Below are 19,096 nucleotides of genomic sequence, written 5' to 3' on the forward strand. Positions count from 1 at the left end.
AGTCCCCAGACTCACAGGTGACATGTGTGTGTGTGTTGGGGGGGTGCCCATTATGATGGTAGTGGCAGGTTGGGTGGCCCCAACTTCAGGGCCCGTGTTGGAGTGCTCAGGTGCCAATATTTATGGACTGGCCTGGGTACTCCCCAGGCCTCCGGATGCCATGATTGGGTACTAAGGGGTGGGGGTCACAGCCAGGCCCAGTGGACTCATCTTCACATCCTTCAGTAGTGCTTGCAGATACTGACTATGGAAGGCAGGGGTAGTGTGACCCCAGGCTCCAAATGTTCATGTTGGGGTGGCAGCAGCCATACTGCACTCCTGGTACGGGGGAGAATAGAGTCAGTTTCAATGGCAGCAGTGGTACGCAAGTGACTGGGAGGTGTACATTTCACTTGCCCTTTGGCCCCAATTGAGGCAGCCTACTGCTATGGCTGTCACCTGGCAGATTTGTTGTCCTGAGGGTGATTAAAAATGCACAGCAGCTTCACATTTGGGAGCAATGTGGTAACTGCCAACGGCTCACACTTCAGCCCTAAAGGTAGCAGGCAGCTGGAGTTGTGGCTGCAGGTGGAGCATGTCATTAAGGTTCCAGGGATATGAAGATGCAGAGGCTGTTGGGCCCAGGGCAGAATGCAGTCTGGTGAGGGCTGAGATATCAAAGCAACGACTTGCTGTAGCTGCTTAGGACTTGGGGGTGTGTGGGAACATGTATGCTCCCTCTCCGGGGCAATGTCATCACACGGTCTTCAGGTAGCTCCCTATGTCGGTCTTGGGGCTCACAATAGTCAAGGGGAATTCCTATGGCTGGAATGTGGGAGTCTGTAGTGGAAACGTTGATCACTAGGAGTCACCCACTTACTCTTTTCTCATCTGGAGAGCCTTTCCTGGCTCCTAGCCTATTCCACCTGAACAGACTGTATTGCTCTCTTCCCCTTCCTTGCTTCAGGTGTTTCCTGTCACTCTCCGTAGAATTCCAATGTTCTTTCTTATATGATATATGTGAACTGTGATTATCCACTCATTTTTTTTTTTGGTTCTTCTTCGTGGAAGAGAATACAAGATGTCTGGTCAGGCATCTGGAAGCCTCACTGATGTTTTCAGTGTAAAGACTTACGTATATCATTCACAATTTTGTATCTGTCTTCATAAGGGATTTTGTTAAGTAGTTTTCCACTCTTTGTAGGACTTAGTTGGTTTTGAAGGAGAGTTATGTTGGCCTCATAAAATGCTTAAGAAAGTGTTTTCTTTTTTCTTTTGTTATTGTCTAGAAGAGCTTGTATAAGAGTGGCAGGTTTTTTTTTTTTCTTCCTCTGTAAGTATTTGAAGAAATTTCAATTCTTAGAATTATTTTGAATGAGCAATTATATCTAAAACACTTAGAAAGTAACTGGCATTTGATAAATGCTATAAAATATTAGTATTCTTATGTGCTTGAATATCCATTTTCCTGTGTAAATCGTTACATTAAAATGCTAGGACAGAACAGCTGTGGGCTTTACACAAGGGTAACATACTTGAAGCCATTCCTTTAGAAGTTATCCTTCGGGATTTCAGCAGTTATTCAATCATCAATTACCACTCAGTGCATTTTCAGAAGATTTTTATTTTAGTTTTTCAACTGTTCTGTTGCCATAAGATTCCTAATACATAAGTGAGAGGCAGGTTTTGATAGAACATAGGTTTTTTTTTTTAAGTTCAGGGATACCTGTGCAGGTTTGTTACATAGGTAAACTGTGTCAGAGGGGTTTGTTGTACAGATTATTTCATCACCCATGTATTAAGCCTTGTACTCGTTATTTTTCCTGATCCTCTTCCTCCTTTCACCCTTCACCCTCCAATAGACCCGAGTGTATTTTGTTCCCTTCTACGTGTCCATGTGTCTTCATCATTTAGCTCTTACTTATCAATGAGAACATGTGGTATTTGGTTTTCTGTTGCTGCATTAGTTTGCTAAGGATAATGGCCTCCAGCTGTATCCATGTTCCTGCAAATGACATGATCTCATTCTTTTTTATGGCTGCATAGTATTCCATGGTATACATCTGCCACATTTTCTTTATCCATTCTATCAATGATGGGCATTTAGATTGATCCAGTGTCTTTGCTATTGTAAATAGTGTTGCAGTGAACATGTGTGTGCATGTGTTTTTATAGAAGAACAATTTATATTCCTTTGTGTACATACCCAGTTATGGGATTGCTGGGTCAAACAGTATTTCTCTCTTTAGGTTTTTGAGGAAACATCCACCCTGTCTTCCACAGTGGTTGAGCTAATTTACACCCCAACCAACAATGTGTAAGTGCAGAACATAGTTTTAAATAATGAATATGGCTAACTCCATCTCATGTCCATGAAGAATTTTTTTTGCAGCTATTAGCTTTACACTGAGGTCATGACACATCTGTTTTCTTACTAAAATAATCCCAAATATCTCCTTTCATTCCAAATTCCAGCCCTCTCTCTCCTTTCTCCTCCACAGTGGAATTTTTCAAGGGTTACCTCCATTCAGAGACCCCGTATTTTCACATCCACTCACTTCTCAACCCAAACGTGGTTTCCATTTCTACCATTCCACTGAAATGACTTGTTGCCAGGGTGCTTCCAAACTGTCACATCATTAAGGTCATGATTCTGTACTTACGTGATCTCTGCAGCATTTGATGTTATTGACCACATCAGCTTTCTTGAAGTATGCTCTGCCATTGAATGCTAGGGTGGTCCATGCTTACTTACTGTTTTTCTCCTCTGTATTTACCCCCGTTCCTATTTACACTCTTAACTGACTTGCCTTTATATATATGACATTGACTGTTGAGTTCTTCAAGGTTTAATTTCTTGAAGCATTTGGTTTCAATCACTTTGACATGCAGTGTTTGCCCTTAACTTGTGTATATATCAAGTACAGTGTGTTACTTCTCTGAGAACTAAATCCATATATTCCATTATCTTGCTGACATTCCCATTTGGATGCTTTTCAGGCACCTGAGATTCAGTGCTAAAACTGGACTCCTGTGGTCCTCTCACAGCAGTTCTTACAGTTCTCTCCCTTAGTGAAAGGTAACACCATCTTCCTAGACCTGGAGACAGGGTGAAGAGCCATCCTTGACTCTACTCTCCCTCATCCCATAGTCCAGCAATTGTTAAGTCCTGCTCACTTTATCTCTTCACCATCTCTCAATTTTACTTATTTTTTTTTTCCAGCGCCACTATTTGAAAGTCCGGGGTGTTATTCATTTGTCAGGAGTACTACAAAAGACCAATATTAATAACTCTTCTCTAAACTTTGAAAATTGCTAGGCTATGCCTTGTAGCCAGAATATTTTTCAAACTTAAATCTGAGCATGGCATGCTGTTTCTTGAAAGTATCTGTTTAATGTCTGGCTCTACCAAGGGGATGCAGTCTGTTTTGTTCCAGAAAATTATCAGCATTCAATATAGACTTGTTAAATGATAATTTACAAGAAAAAAGAATCAAAAGACTGTTTTACCACCTGGAAATAAACATTATATTTTCCTCTGATATGTAGGTAAGAACTTCAAATATAAGACATAATTTAAAAGGTTATAATTGACATAGCCAGGGATTATAAATAATATCACACAAAATAAGCTCTTAATGCAAGAAATTAATCTCCAGGATAGATCATACTAATCTGTCCAACCCAGCCCTCTGTTCTCAAAGCAGCATACGAAAAGGCAGAGAAAGAAAAATAATCTCTATGACCTGGCCTGTTAAACAAGTATTTATTTCCTGAGTAACTATTAGGTGCTAGCTATAATGGACTATTCAGTGGAGGACAGTGGTCAAAGCCTCTTATGATGTATGGCAGATGCCAGAAAGATATGAAAGATGTGAGGGTACAAAAAAGGAAGTTGGAGTCACATCCAGCCACAGGATCAAGCCTCTTTGGGGCAGGAGACTTGGAAGTGTTTGTTGAAGTACAGTAGAATCTATTCAGAAAGAAATTAGGGGGAGGTCCTTCCAGTCTGAATGAAGATTAACTAGGCATAATGTAACTGGCATCATGGCCGTGACATCTGAGAGGTTATGAAGGCCTCCACTTGGGAAGTGGAAATCAGAACAGAAGTGGTTAACGCATTGACACTGGACCTACTAGGCTTTCTGGGTTGGAAGACGAGGACAACAGCACGAGGAACAAAAAAGAGGATGACCGAGAAATTCCGAGCCCAGAAAATGCCAGTCCCAGTAAGGGAAACAAAGAAGCTGTAAGGAGATTATGAGGGTCGGGGTTCTGAAGACAGGGAGAGACAGATGATGTTTAGTTTCTGACCTGCTGAGGTGTAGATGCCTATTACATAGAGAGACAGGACTAGAAATGGGAGGATACAGTTTGAGAAGAGAACCAGGAAAACTTGGCAAGACTTCAGCATCCCTACTTAATTATCATACTGTGAATCCATAATCTATAAATTTTATCGAAAGCATTTTGGAATCTTGCCTAAAAGTTTTTGACAATTTGTATAAATCTTAACATGTCACTTACAACTAACATTCCTTTTTAACATCCAATGTCTACTTAATTAACAATTGTTTTCTATATACAGTTTATTCAAGGTTGATTCGGTCCTGCTCTTACATCCCAGCTGGTGTTTGGGTCCTAAACTTAACACTGAGAATTTCAGTCGGGCTACAGAGGAAAGAAGTCGTCTAACTAATGATGCCTTCTTGTCGGGCAAATAATTTCATTTTGAAATTCTATAGCAAAAGAACAACAATAAAGTATTGGTTCCACTTTTAAATAAATAAGGGGTTATTTTGCTGCTGAAAGTTTTCATTCAAATGACTGATCAGATCTCACATGTCTGTTTAAAGATGTCTGACTTAGGTCCTTACAAAATGACAGACAGTGATAAACTAGATGATAGTTAGAAGCAAGACAAGGAGGCATTGTTTACACAGAAGATTGAGTAACTGGTTTGACAAAAGAGGTTCTTGGGTATCTATTGTATGTACAACTACGAGATTTACTGGAGCTTTTATAATTTCTGCAAGGCTCTTTTCCAGCCAGCTTCATTAACTTGAAGTAAAACAAATCATGCAGCAATCTGGCTCAGCCAGAAAGCAACCCAGTGAGATACAACATGAAGAAAAACAGACACTGGATGATAAGATTTAGAATCTTTGGCATTTTTCGTAAACATTTTGTTTGAAGATTATTAAATTACAACCCAGAGACAAAAAAAAAATAAAATAGGGAACTCACTATTAAAGGAGATCTTTTTACCTTAACTTTTCTTTATCATACATACATATATAAAAACTGCACAAAGTATGTGTCAACAAATTACAGTCTTTAAAACTTAAATATCATTTAAACAGAGTTAATTGCATACATTTTATCTATGCACAAAGTCAGGATTTTTACATGGCAGGGAAATACTGTGGCATGATGAGGTCTGCAGAGACAGATGCTGTCAAAGGAGGACTCTGCGGTGGTATTTTCTAGAAATGGGGTTCTGAAATAAATTTTTATTGTATGTAGCTTATTTTACTTCTAAGGGGACCAAAAGATACATTTGGGCAGCTGAAGTATTTCTACTTTCTGCTTAAAACATTCAGGCAAATGAAATGATTATAATAATTAGGTAAGCAGCCTTATTAGTCTCTTGGTCTTCAGTTCCTTATCTTTCTAAATACCTAGAGAATTCCTTCATTCATTTCTCCCCTACCCCCACCTGCCTTTCTGAGATTGTATGTTGACATTTTATAATATTTTGAAAATATGCAAAAAGTAAAAGAAGTGGCAGCAGAAAGCAACCAGATACTTTCATGGAAGCCTCATTTTTCAAGTGAGTGATCTCCAGGGACCTTCCTGGGGCATCCATGGCCAGCAATGGACCACGCTGCAGGCTGACCATCCAGCACTGAGAGGTTTCCCAAAAATTCACATACATATCCCTAATAATCATGGCTGAAAGATCCCTAAAGGTTTGAGCTAATTCTGGTAATTATTAAAAATGTCTTTCAATAATATACCGTATGTGGACAGATGATGGCTACCGAAGACTTGTTAACTCGGAGAAGAGACTTACGCCCGTGAACAATTATCTGAAAGGAGTGTGGGGATGGGGAGTGGAAATAACTGAATCTTAATGAGAGTCTGTTGGAGGTGTGAAAACAAGTTCAAAGTCGCTCTTGAATCCAAGCGGGCTCCTGGCTGTTCTCAAGGAAGGTGGTGTTCAGACCCATGGCAGCAGCCTTGTTGTCTCCTATTTCAGAATGGATGTTAGACTTTCCCAGTCTCAGGATTGTTGCTTTTCGCTGGGCTGACCCTCTATGCAACTAGGACACCCATGCATGGAGGTGTGTGCACATGCATGTATGTCTGTGCACGTGAAGGAGGAGGAAGAATACAGGGGGTGCCACAGGGCACGCATTTCAGAAGGACACCTTAGGTACCACGGAAACAGCCATAACGTTGGTCTAATCAACCAAACACAATATTGGGTGCTGCTGTCCAAAGTCAGTGTGTGCCCTAGAGAGCGCTGCGCTTCTTCCGCAGGGGGCTATGGCTGCTGCAGAGTTTCAACTCTGCGTACTGCACCTGTGAAAACAAACAGCCGTGATGCTGGCGGTTAGGTAACCCTAGCTCACCACAGTGTGTGCTAATGGCTCCCCAAGGAGAACCTAAGGCAAAGGAAGGAAGGTTCAAAGGTAATGAATCATTTTCTAAACACAGGAACATGGAGGGATTAATTGCAGGAAGGATTTGAGAAGTCATGCATCATTTCTTGAAACCAAAATATTAAAAGCAGATTTTTCTAATGAGATGCGTGGGTTTCTACCTTCTCTGGGCACTGCAAGATGATGTTCGTTTTGTGTATGCCAGTTTTCAACCATAAGTAAGCTTAATAACTGCCTCTTGGGAATGTTTATCTTAGTATATGATACAGCAACTTAGGATTATTCATTTAAAAATATCTAAAATCTTGGGGAAAACATCTCAGAAAATTATATACATTTACTTTGCCTGAGAGGAAAAAATGCTGAAATTGATACCCCAGACTTTTATATAGATTTCTCTTAGAAATTAATTTCATTTGCAATGTAATGGCTAAAACATCTGTGATAAATATGAGTACTCAGGAGTCCCCAGTGGCAAACTGTCACTGTGTTATTAGAAAGCGCCCTTGGCGATACAGGGAGGATCTTACTTGCATACTGTATATCTTCCTGGAATGCTCTTTTGTTGCATCTCTCTGTGTTCATGCCAACTGCAACTGGAATGGCCACTTTGAGGGCTAGTGCCTGGACTGTGCACAGAGAATCCTTGGGGGATTGATGGAAATTTCTATTCTTCAAGGACACAGTATGAACTCACACTGCGACCCAAGTGATGGTACGTTGCAAACGTATTGCTTTAGTGTATGGGCTTTGATAGGCTGCTGGTGGAATGGCTTTATTTAAAATATTGTATTACAGACCACATGTGCTCCCTATTTTTAGCATTTGTGCCAAATTCCCCAAGGACATTACGCCTGATCACAGAAGTCAGGCTGTACTTTGTCAGAGGCAGATAAATGAAGAAAACACCTCATTCCTTACGGTGTTTTGCGAAAGTGCCCTAAGGGAGCAGAGGATGACATACCTGTCAATCTTCAATGCAAAACAAATGGGGCCCGGTTATTATTTTTTAATTAAGTAATACAAATGTTAAAGAGTAAATTCATCATTATAGAATGTGTTTTCACAGCTAATTATAAAATGAAGTTTAAAGAAAGATAGCATCACAGAGTCCATTTTAATTTCTAGAACTCGGAATGAAGGGGAAAGAAACTCTAAGGCCTAGGCGCCCCAGATCTTTGCAATCCTCCCTGAGCTGCCAGGGAACCAATTATGCTACAGTGACTCAAATACGAAAATCGATATTTGATTTGGGATTCTCTAAGATATTAAAGGATTGTGTCTTTGATCATCTTGATGATATTTCACGCCATGGTCTCCCCATCTACCTATTCAGTGATCTCTATTCTCCATTAGAGAAATTGCCACCTGCCCTCCTTCCTCTGGATTTATAGCAGGCTGATCCACAGGGGCCAGGATCGAGCTACTCTACATGACTTTCTAGTATTGTTGCCTTCGTTAATCTCTGTGTATCCACAGAAACAGGACGCTGCTGGACTAAGTGACCATTATCTGTGAATAATACTTCTGATTGATCTCACATTATTTCACACCGCCTCTGCCTCTTTGTGTATTAGGGTAAATGGGGGCTGCACCCTCAGCATCCCTAAGTCTTCAGAGGGAAAGGGATAGAAGGGAGGCCTAGGAGATATATCACGGCAAATGAGAATAAAAAGAATAATCCTCTTGTCCCCTGCTTCCCCTAAAATGCTTGCCACCCAGAAGAAGAAGAAGAAAAGAAGCAACACTCCCCGGCTTTGGATCTCACGCAATTCTACTCACTGAGCCCATTTTATCCTCTTTAGGGAGGCAAGCAATCGAAAGGGGACAAGCGTCAGTGCACAGTAGCCACACAGTGTGAGTTTCAGATCATTCTTAAGTAGCTCTTTTTCAAAACAATTTCCCCCAATCACCTCATGCTTTGGACAAAGATTTTTCTGCCACTTCCCTGCAAGCCAGGCCTCTTTAAGGATTTTCTGGTTCCTTATCTCAATTACTCACACAAGTGAAGCCTTGTGCTCCTCTGGCTCCAGGGCTGGCCAGATTTCAGGTCAGGGCCACTGTTGGTGGTGACCATTCATTACATACCTTTTGAACATCAGATGGTACCCTAGAGAGGAAGTCTAGTAGCTCGTTATTGTCGATGCAATAGGGATTTCGAAGCTTCTTAGTAAATTTATTTATGCCTGAAAAACAGAAACACAGGAGATCTCTTTATCAATCAATCGATCATCTATCTATCTAGCATCTATCTTCAAAAACTTGGCTGACTGGGGGGAGAGGGGATATTCACAAGTAAAAATTAGTGTGAAAACAATTACCAGACCTCAAGTCATGCACATGTTGCTGTCATGTGGAATCATTCACAAATACCTTTTCCTGAAGGCAGGAAGCAGGGGCTGGTGAAGAGGGGCTCTGCCTTCTTCAGCTGTGAAAATCCCATTACAATCCCAGCAGCAGGGCGACAGAAACACACGCTCAAACTGGGGAGCACGTTGGCTCTTTTGGAATACACTGATTAACAGCCTCCTCTGCTATGAAAGCAAATGTCCCAGATGGGAAAAGGCCTTCATTAGCCCAAACAAGTCCCTGCTTGGAGGCTCTGGACCAAACATAGCGGTGGGAGGCAGAGGGCGGGAGATGTTTTTTTGTTGTTACAAAGAAAACTGCAGTCATCCGTCTTTCCCCACCTCCAACTCATTTTCACAGCTTTCTCTCCTCTCACAGCAGAGCAGAACCTGACATGTTGATTGTACTTTGATGCTGCAGGAAACTGTGAAAAGTTATTATTGGAAAATTATCTTACTATGGTTGCTAACTTAATTTATGGATCACAACGTCGGCGCGTGGGTCTGTCTGGGCAATGGAGAACATGCTAATTTAGGATAAGGACAATGATAATTACAAACGGGTTCAACGTTTAAGACGTCAACATCCTATAGACTGTCCCTCTGTGGTGGCTGCACCTTGGGCTCCCCTGCATATCCAGGACACGCTCTGCCCCTGGCTTACTCTTTAGAGGGGAGTTCCTCTCAACCACGTTTTGTCTTCTCCTCTGCTCTTTGGAGCTGCTTTGACTAGATCCGGAGCTCATAAGCTTAGTCTTTTCACCAAATGTCAACCTGCTTTTCATGTTGAGTTTTAGAAGCAGAAAGACTAGGTGGCCTTCTGAAGTTTTGCCACAGGGTGCTTGTTTAACAAGGATCCTATCTGAAGGGCTGTCAGTCCCAATGATGCTGAATGAATTCTTAGCTTCGTTGTACTCTGAATGGCTCCTACTCAGAAGTCAAGGTAACATTTAACTGTTCACTAGCCCCCAACACACAAAGGGTTTGATTTTTTTTGTTGTTGTTCATTAAATATTATTTTGCTTTCATCTGAGGACTAGGCTTCCTGCGTGGCATTATACCTGATACAATGCCAACCTCCAGTCATTTCTTTGGAGGGTCAGATTTACATCTGCTTTGCAAATGGGAGCCAGCCATTGTGCCCAAGTAAATGGTGGCTTGGCGGTTGGGCTGGTGAAGATTCCTAGCAAACGATCCCCTTTCCCTCAGGTCAAAGCTGCACTCTGCCTTTTTTCCCTCTACCCCCACAGCAAGCTTCATGTCTCTAGCTCAAATTTCCCCCAGTGTTCCTTTACATTAAAATACTCTTACTGTGTTATTCTAAAGACATTTAATTGTAGCATGGGCTTTTTGGCAAAAGAAAACAGACAAGGCAAAATGATGAAGGGAGACAAAGACGTATTGAGAACAGATATATCTTCTATTGTTAATTATATATGGTGTGCGCATCTGGAGTCTTTACAATGAAGAACAAGGCAGGGATAATATCACAGCTGATCAAAACACTGCATTCTTAGTCACTGAGAAGATTATAAACCTGCACAGTAGCTCAAATGCACCAATAAGGGCAAAAGTATTCCACAATGCACTGAGAATATCTATGTTCGGAAAAAAACAGAATACAAATTATAGGGCACTCAGACTGCATGTTTTAAATACACACCTTATTTATGAAGGTGTCCAGGATCAACTGTTCCAATAATTCTGCCCTATTAACAACTGTGTGAGACTGTCAACAGGAAATCATAGACTCCTTGGTTATTTTTTTGTTTTAAGAGACGGGGTTTCGCCATGTTGATCAGGCTGGTCTTGAACCCCTGACCTCAGGTGATCCACCCACCTCAGCCTCCCAAAGTGCTGGGCTTACAGGCATGAGCCACCACACGCGGCCACCTTGGTCATTCTTTAAGGGACAAGAAAACAAAGGTTATGATGTAGGAATACCTGAGTCCCAGTTTTGGCTTCATCATGTATTAGCTGTGTAATTTTAGAAAAATCACCTTCCTGTACCTCACATTTCTTACATTAACATTTGAATAATAAAGACCTCCTTATAGAGTTTCTTGGGTAGATGGGAGAATCACGTTGGGCAGTACAGGCAAAATGATACTGTAATCTGAAATTCTACAACAATGCAGAGGGTTACCATCATTACTGTAGATGCAAACAAGCTAAGGAGACAAAGGAAGTGAGGATGGAAAAGAGCCTTTAATACTATTAAAGTCAGCTATGATGACGTAGACGCATTTAGAAATTGTGGCTTAATCTATTGGCATGCTAAACATACCTTAGATTTTTTTTTAACCTAAATGGTACAGATGGAGCGTATATCTGTTGTAAAGTTACTTTTAGCAAAAAAAAAAAAAAAAAAAAAAAAAAAAAAGAAAAAAGAAAAGAAAACAGAAAAAAAAAACAAACGGAATAAAATACTGAAGAATAACATTTTGTTGGGAAAGATGTTATCTATGTATTGGTCCCGGATCATAGATTGAATTGATCAGTGGGGTGGAATGAGCCCTACAGTTAAAAAAAAATATCACTTGGAGAAAATCAGAAGAGATGAAAAATTGCATGGCTGCTTTGCACATTTGCCCACTTGAGAATAACCACTTGAAACACAATTATAACACCATTTTTCAGATAGTTACATGAGTGACCAGCAGGTAGCTCCAACTGTAATACATTGGTTGGGATGAGGCAAGGATTCCTTGCCTGTTCATTTATCAAATTCTGAGTGTCTTCCATGTAAGAGATATTGTGCTATCAAATGAAGATACAAACTTAAACAAGGAATAGGTCCTTCTTGCAAAAAACTAAAAATTTAGCTTAGAGAATTAATATCTACCTGAAAAAACAGAAGTGGTTTCAACTAGAACTGAAAAAGTATAATTAAAACCTCTATGAATAGAAGGAATATGGGAAATCTCTCAAAAGGAAACCCACATGGGATCTAATCCTAAGAAATGCTCTGCCTTCTGGAAATACATACTTCATGTAAGTGACTAAAATGTAGTAGATAATGTTTGCTAAAGAAAACTTCAGATATCCTTAAAATCTACTTCTCACTTAATTTTCAAAAATCACACTCCTACACAAGAGAGGTCATGGGCCTAACAAAATGTCATCTATATAGAGCACAGGTATTAAGCTTGCAGGCTCATTCATTCAGAAAAATATTTAAGTACTCATTAAAAGTCTATTACATAAATGTGGCTACACTAAGAATTATAGGGCTAAAGAGGAAATAAAATATCTCACCTATCAAAATAATTTTGGTGTGTCCAAAAATATTCCCCATAGCTAATATGAAATTAGACTGTTTTTATGTGCTTATGTGAAATGATTCTACTACTTATACAAAAATATGACTTGAGGATATAGAATATGGAAATCTAGCATATACAGTTAAATTTTTTCAAAAAATTCAAAACATAGAACAAAACATTTAAGGATATTATTCACCATTTTAGCACTCAATAAAAAACGAATAAGTAACTTAGAATAAGAAAGTCTTCTGATCCTTAAAGTTAGAAAAACCACTAAAACTTTAAGACATATACATTTATCTCCTTTGTGAGAAAAAAATTGCTTCAAATAATGCAGTCATGTAAGAAATTTGCAAAATAATGTCCTGGCCTATGCTAGCTAGAAACTAATTTGTCTTAGGATAAGTCCTAACAGAATTTCAGAATATATTCTAGGATGGCATAGCAGTGTTTACGTAATGAGAAGAGGCAATAGATCACGTGGTAATTGTCAAGGCTTGTGACTACATTCACTATGGTAAGCTCATCAATAAACTATGAGCTCCTGTTTAAAATGTAAAACTGAAGAACCAGACATGGAGTACAAAGCTCAGAGGGTTACTATCGGCCCAAGAGAGCATAATAAACTCCATACCATTTAATAACTTTATCCATAAAATGAAAAATAGAGCAATATTTCATTAAGTAGATGCAGAAAGGTGTTGGAAACCTGCCAAGATCTTGGAGGACAAGATCAGAAGTCAAAGTGATTTGGGTATAGAGAAAGAGGGACTGGAATCTCAAAATTGATGATCAAATGAGAAAATACAGTATTCGTTTTGTTTGTTTGTTTGTTTTTGAGATGGAGGCTTGCTCTGTTGCCCAGGCTGGAGCGCAGTGGCTTGATCTCAGTTCCCTGCAACCTCCGCCTCCCGGATTCAAGCGATTCTCATGCCTCAGCCTCCCAGGTGGGTAACTGGGATTACAGGTGCCTGCCATCACCCTGGCTTATGAAACAGAGTTTCACCATATTGGCCAGGCTAGTATCGAACTCCTGACCTCAGGTGATCCACCCGCTTCTGCCTCCCAAAGTGCTGGGATTACAGGCGTGAGCCACTGTCTCCAGCCAGTATGAGTCCTCTTTGTGGAAGGAAAGATGCATAGAAGTAGAACAAGCAAGCACCAGGATGATGAGGAAATCAAGAAGAAGCAGTGTTTAACAGCTGATCATGGCACTCAACTTACATGAACTTAAAAGTGAACAAACCACTAGCCAAATGACTGCAATTTTTAATCACATTCTGGTTAGGGTCAGACAACAATCTTAACATCTATGTTCTAAATGTTATCAGTAAATAAGATAGTAGTACTCATGAAAACATAATTGAAAAATAAGATACCCAGTTGATGTGAATAACATTCAGTATATAAATTATTCAGGAAAATATTTGTTTCATTTTTTTTTTTTTTTTTTTGGCAGAATATGACTTCTTAATCAGTGGCCCTGAGGAGCTCTATGTTCTTTCTTAAGGATCAATTTGCTATTACTGTTGCCAAGTAAACAAAAAATACCAATAAGAACTAAGCACAGATTAGACTTTCCTCCAAGAATCAGGATCATCAAATATTAAAATAGATCCCTGAACAGTTTAGAGAATAATTGGATTATACTCTCTCAGAATCCCTAAATCATTCTAATTCTGTAACTGTATGAGCTATTCTATTTTTCCCATGACTTTTTTTCTATTGCTCAAGTTTGGTTTTTCTTGATAGCAGGATTCTACCTTTGTTGGATGGTCTTTGAAAAAAAATCTATATTTAATGGTTTTTAGAAAGGTTGTAGCTTTCATCCAGCATTTGCAGGCTCTCAGCTTTTGCTGGAGAATGAATGCATCTCAACACAGTCTCTTCTCTTTGTGATTTCCCCAAACATCTTAACATCTGAAGATCCCTGGAAGTGATGACCATTGAGAACTCAGTGGCAGTCATAGCTAAGTCATGGAAAACCAGGATTGGCAGACCCTTTACGGAGAAGGGCTAACTGCTTCTCCAACATTTAAGTTATTGCAATTCCCTCTCCTTATATCAACTCAGAGCCCACCCAGGAACAGAAACAAATATTCACCAAGCTGCTTGCATTTTGTCCAGTCGCTAGTTTGAGTATTAAATCAAGTCATGACATTTATTTCCAGTTTGCCAGTTTTGTTTCTACTTTCTTTTTAAAGCAGCTAAACTTTATATAGGCACACCATTTCCCCTGGTAAATAATAACTTCCTCTCTGTTCAGGCACTGGTTAGGTATTCACAGAATGCCCCCTCCCCTCCCTCTCCCTGCTTCTGGATTTAAGAATGGAGTTAGGTGACTTTTTTCTTCCGAGAGAGATGAAGTGTCAGAAGCAACCTGGTAGTGGCCAGATCCACTTTTATATAATATAAAGAGCATGATGCAGGTGTTTGCTCGTTATTTGAACAGTGTTTCCTTAAAGTTACCCGAGTACAGCAATATATTATTCAAGAGGATTTATGATTAGGAAAGCCCAAAGGGAAATGGCATGGACAATCACATTTTTATTTGATTGCAATTATGCAAGAGGCCTATAAATATCTACGCTGATCATTCATGCAACTGGCCTTTTCAGGGAGGTCCTGGAAGTTTTTGTTCCCTAAATGCTTCCCTTAATCTCATGTTTAATTGCCAACAAGAGCACATTTAAAGTTAATAGTCATACTTTAAAAATGAGTGATTGGTTCTTACCTGGAATTGATTGCGAGCAAAAGGACCATGCCAAACTTACCCCAGATTAAAATGATGTACCGCAGTGGGATGAGATACAAAATGATGGTGGCTGCTGCCAGAATCAAACAGGCCAGAGACGAAAGGAAGGGGACCGTCCAGTTACATGTGCTGTAGACAAACCACATACATATGATTTCCTCTGATGTTCAACAACTGCCACTGAGTCAACTTGTCATGTTTATTTCATGTTCATAGTTATAGAAGTCTACTGGAAAAATTTTGTTATAAACCTCAAGACGAGAGTCTGCCAAAATGATTGGGTACCGGAAAAACATTCTTAAAGAGACAGTCACAAACCAACTGCCGTTCAATTTGTCAGAATATTGGTGACTTTACCTCTCTGGAAACTTTAGCTCCTGAAAAGACCTTTGACTCTCAAAAGTGATTAAAAACTGCAATGTTGCCAGGATGGCTCTGCATGGAGATCTTCAAAACTAAGGGTTAGGTCACTTCTAAGTCAACAACTGTCTCTTAATAAACACATGATTACTAGTCATTATGGTAACCTTTCCTTTACCAGAAAAGAGAGGATTTTTTTTTTCTTTTGTTCTGTCTTTTTTGAGACAGGATCTTGCTCTGTTATCCAGGCTGTAGTGCAATGATGCAGTCATAGCTCACTGCAGCCTCGACCTCCCAGCCTCAAATGATCCTCCTGCTTTAGCCTCCTTAGTAGCTGGGACTACAGGCAAGAGACACCACAGTCAGCTAATTTTAATTTTGAAAATTTTTGTAGAGCTCTGGCCTCCCTATGTCACCCCAGGCTAGTCTCAAACTCCTGGGGTCAAGCAATCCTCCTGCCTTGACCTCCCAAAGTGCTGGGATTATAGGTGTGAGCCACTGTGCCCCATGGGGAGGATATTATCACATGCCATTGGTGTTTTTGTGTTTACTAATAACTTATATTTAGAATTTCCAGGCTTGTTTACACGAGAAATCTAACAGTGCCTTGAAATAAGTGGGGAAGTATTTGACTATAAATTATTACACCACCATTAATAGATACTGTAGGTGATAACAAGGTGATTACACTACGTATTATTTTCACAGAGCTCCTGGCTCCTTTTGTTGTATCTATTACCTGCTTTGACAGGCATGGAAATGGAGATCTAGAAGATGTGACATGGACTTGGATATATTGTAGATGTTCACGTGCATTCCTAGAGATCGAAAGCCCTACTGAGGTACCTAGAGTATTTCTTCTTAATGGTCTTCATCTTCACATACAGATTTAAGCGTAGAGCCTCTTTGCCTTGTGCTAGGAATACAGAATGGTAAAATGGTTTTTACGGGAGGCAGGTGAGAATGGAGGTGGATTTTAGAGGGAATAGCACAAAGTTATTAAGCATTTTCTATGTGCCAGGCATTGTGTTAACATTGTTCACGTATTTAGAGTGTAACGTTCTCAATAAGTCTGCCCCATTTTATAGATGAGCAGATTAAGGCTGACAGAGATTGTCTAACTTGTCCAAATAATCACAATTCTATCAACAGTATAGGAGACTCACAGTAATCTCATCCTCTGGTTAAGACTGAGGCTGGCTGTGGTAGCTCATGTCTGTAATCCCAGCACTATGGGAGGATGAAGTGGGCAGATCACTTGAGGTCAGGAGTTCAAGGCCAACCTGGTCAACATGGTGAAATCTCATCTCTACTCAAATATAAAAATCAGCTGGGCGTGGTGGTGTGCCCTGTAATCTCAGCTACTTGAGAGGCTGAGACAGGAGAATCACTTCAACCCGGGAAGCGGAGGTTGCAGTGAACCGAGATTGCATCATTGCACTCCAGCCTGGGCAACAAAGCAAGACTCCCTCTCAAAAACAAACAAAAGACTGAGTGTTGTTGTTTTTAATCTTTGCCTATTATGATGTAAAATATTATATATATAGTCTTTAATTTTTCAATTCTTTAAATTATAAGCAAATTTGAATACCATTTAATATGCCTATTGGTAATTTTAATTTGTTTCTCTATGATTTCTAATCTTTTTTTTTTTTTTGGCCTGGGGCTATTATTTAGGAAAGTGCTTCAGAAAATTGATTTATAAGCAAAAACAGACTTGGGTTCAAGTTCAAGCTTTATCTTAAGTAACTCCCAGAAATTGAATCAGTCTGAACCATAATTTCATCTGTAAAACTGGAATAATAATACCTATATCATAGATTATGCTAGAATTACAAAGAACTTGCAGAATAGTTAGCTCAGTGTCTGGCACATTGTAAAAACTCAAAAAAAAAAAAAAAGAGTTACTATTTGCTATTTGTTAGTTTTCTCCTGAGCTGTTTTGCTTAACTTTTTCCTCAGTGATTTCCAATATCAGTTTGGATAGTAGAAAACTCACATTTGTCATGTTTGTTATATATAACATTTTTTCAGTTTGCTGCTTTATTTTGTTTATAATTAACATAAAAATTATAAATTTTCACATGAACAAATCTATCAGTTTTTCCTTGTCAATGTCTAGATTTGGCCAGGCTTACCAAAGCCCTCCCCTGATCCAGTGATGTGACTCCACCAACTGATCAATCACTATTTTTCCCCCTTCTTTATTATGCGGTCCTTGTTATTCTGAATTTCTACATTTGTATAGGTCCATTCCCGACTTCTCTATTCCAGAGTAGAACTTGTATCAGAACTTTTTGGAGGGCAATTTTACAATATGTGTTGAAATGCTATCTGAACTCCACAATGGATCCAGTTCAGCATGGCAAGAAATTTAACTTGCAGCTTTCCTTGCCCAAGGGCACAGGGGCAGTACATAAATGTCTTCTCCAGGCTGGTTGGTAGTATTTAAATAAACTCAGTAAAATAAATATTGAAAAATCTCGAAATGAGGAAAAATTAATGAGATTTATACTCTGCAATACTACGCAGCTTAAAAAAAAGATGAGAATACACTAAAAACACTCACACTACTGTAAAAAGCTACTTTCTACAAAGCTACATACAGTAAAAAACTGAACTGTAGAAATGATGTACATACATAAAATAAGAAAAGACTTTATATTTCATTGGTTGTATTTGATTATTTTTATAATTGATATATTTATAATAAAAGTAAGTAACAACTGTATCAGGTACAACAAATAACTAAAATAAACAAGGAAAAAGAAATTTGTTCCCTTTCAAACTTTTTTAAAGTGGAGACACAGTGGATGACAGATCCTGGACATAAATCCATAACTAGGTGGCAACAAAACCCACTCTTTTTTTACCCCGGAAGATTACTTATTAACTTTGTAGCCTATAATGTAAAAACAATTCCTGTGCAACTTTTGTTAGCTGTGTGGCCTTAAGTAATTTACTCCACCTCTCTGTGCTTTTGTTTTCCCATCTGTAAAATGGGAATAATAACTGCATCTACTTTACAGAGCTGCTGAGGGGATTCCATAATTTTATACATATAAATTATTTATAAAAATATATGGCACATAGTCACTATTTAATAAGTGTTAGCTACCCTCACTTTTCTCATTGTTATTGCACAAAACACACAAATACGGAAAGAAAGTTGTTGATATCAGGTAGAGTTGTGAAAATAATAGCTACAAACATGAATACAATTACTTTTTAAAAATGAATGTACTTTATCATTCCTTTTCTAGCAATACCATTCCACTTTGAAGAGAAAGTAAAATACTAATCAACAGAAAAAAGCCATTACTACGTTGACATGAAAATAGAAATATAATAGAGTATAAAAATAAAACAAATTGGAAGAACTCTTGGAGGGAACTAAGCTCCAATGTCAATTATCACTCTAATATTTTCTGCCAAATATTGGGATTTTGAGCTTCTTTCTGTTGTCTGCATGGTACGATGGGAGGTTGGGGGCAGAAAAGGAAGCCTAGAAACTCCCCATGGGGAGATTTTAATATAGACCATCGCATAAAGCTTACATATTCAGGGTAAGAATAAGGAAGGAGGGACATATTGTACCATACATGAGTGGTCATAAATCACGACCTTGGTGCTAAGTGGAGAGATTTATCATCTGAGTTGATGCTACCAGTGTTGTTTGAAAAGCCTCAAGCAAAAGAATTTAAGGAAGGACCTAGATTG

At 39.1% G+C, this 19,096-nt stretch overlaps 1 protein-coding gene across 4 annotated transcripts in view; it reads right to left on the minus strand.

Moving 5' to 3' along the window:
* Positions 1 to 1,583: 1,583 nt before the first annotated feature.
* MCTP2 (multiple C2 and transmembrane domain containing 2) overlaps positions 1,584 to 19,096 on the minus strand; it is a 257,644-nt gene continuing 240,131 nt past the window's right edge. For all 4 annotated transcript variants that reach the window (XM_033188895.1, XM_033188893.1, XM_033188894.1 and 1 more), the window contains 3 exons: positions 15,036 to 15,145; positions 8,736 to 8,833; positions 1,584 to 6,567 (listed from right to left, as the gene is read on the minus strand). In XM_033188895.1, the coding sequence (XP_033044786.1) occupies positions 6,499 to 6,567; positions 8,736 to 8,833; positions 15,036 to 15,145 (277 nt within the window). In that variant the 3' untranslated portion in view covers positions 1,584 to 6,498. The remainder of the gene's footprint in view (positions 6,568 to 8,735; positions 8,834 to 15,035; positions 15,146 to 19,096) is intronic.

Source organism: Trachypithecus francoisi, unplaced genomic scaffold, assembly GCF_009764315.1.
Source record: "Trachypithecus francoisi isolate TF-2019V2 unplaced genomic scaffold, Tfra_2.0 Lachesis_group3, whole genome shotgun sequence".
NCBI classification, from domain to species: Eukaryota; Metazoa; Chordata; class Mammalia; order Primates; family Cercopithecidae; genus Trachypithecus; species Trachypithecus francoisi.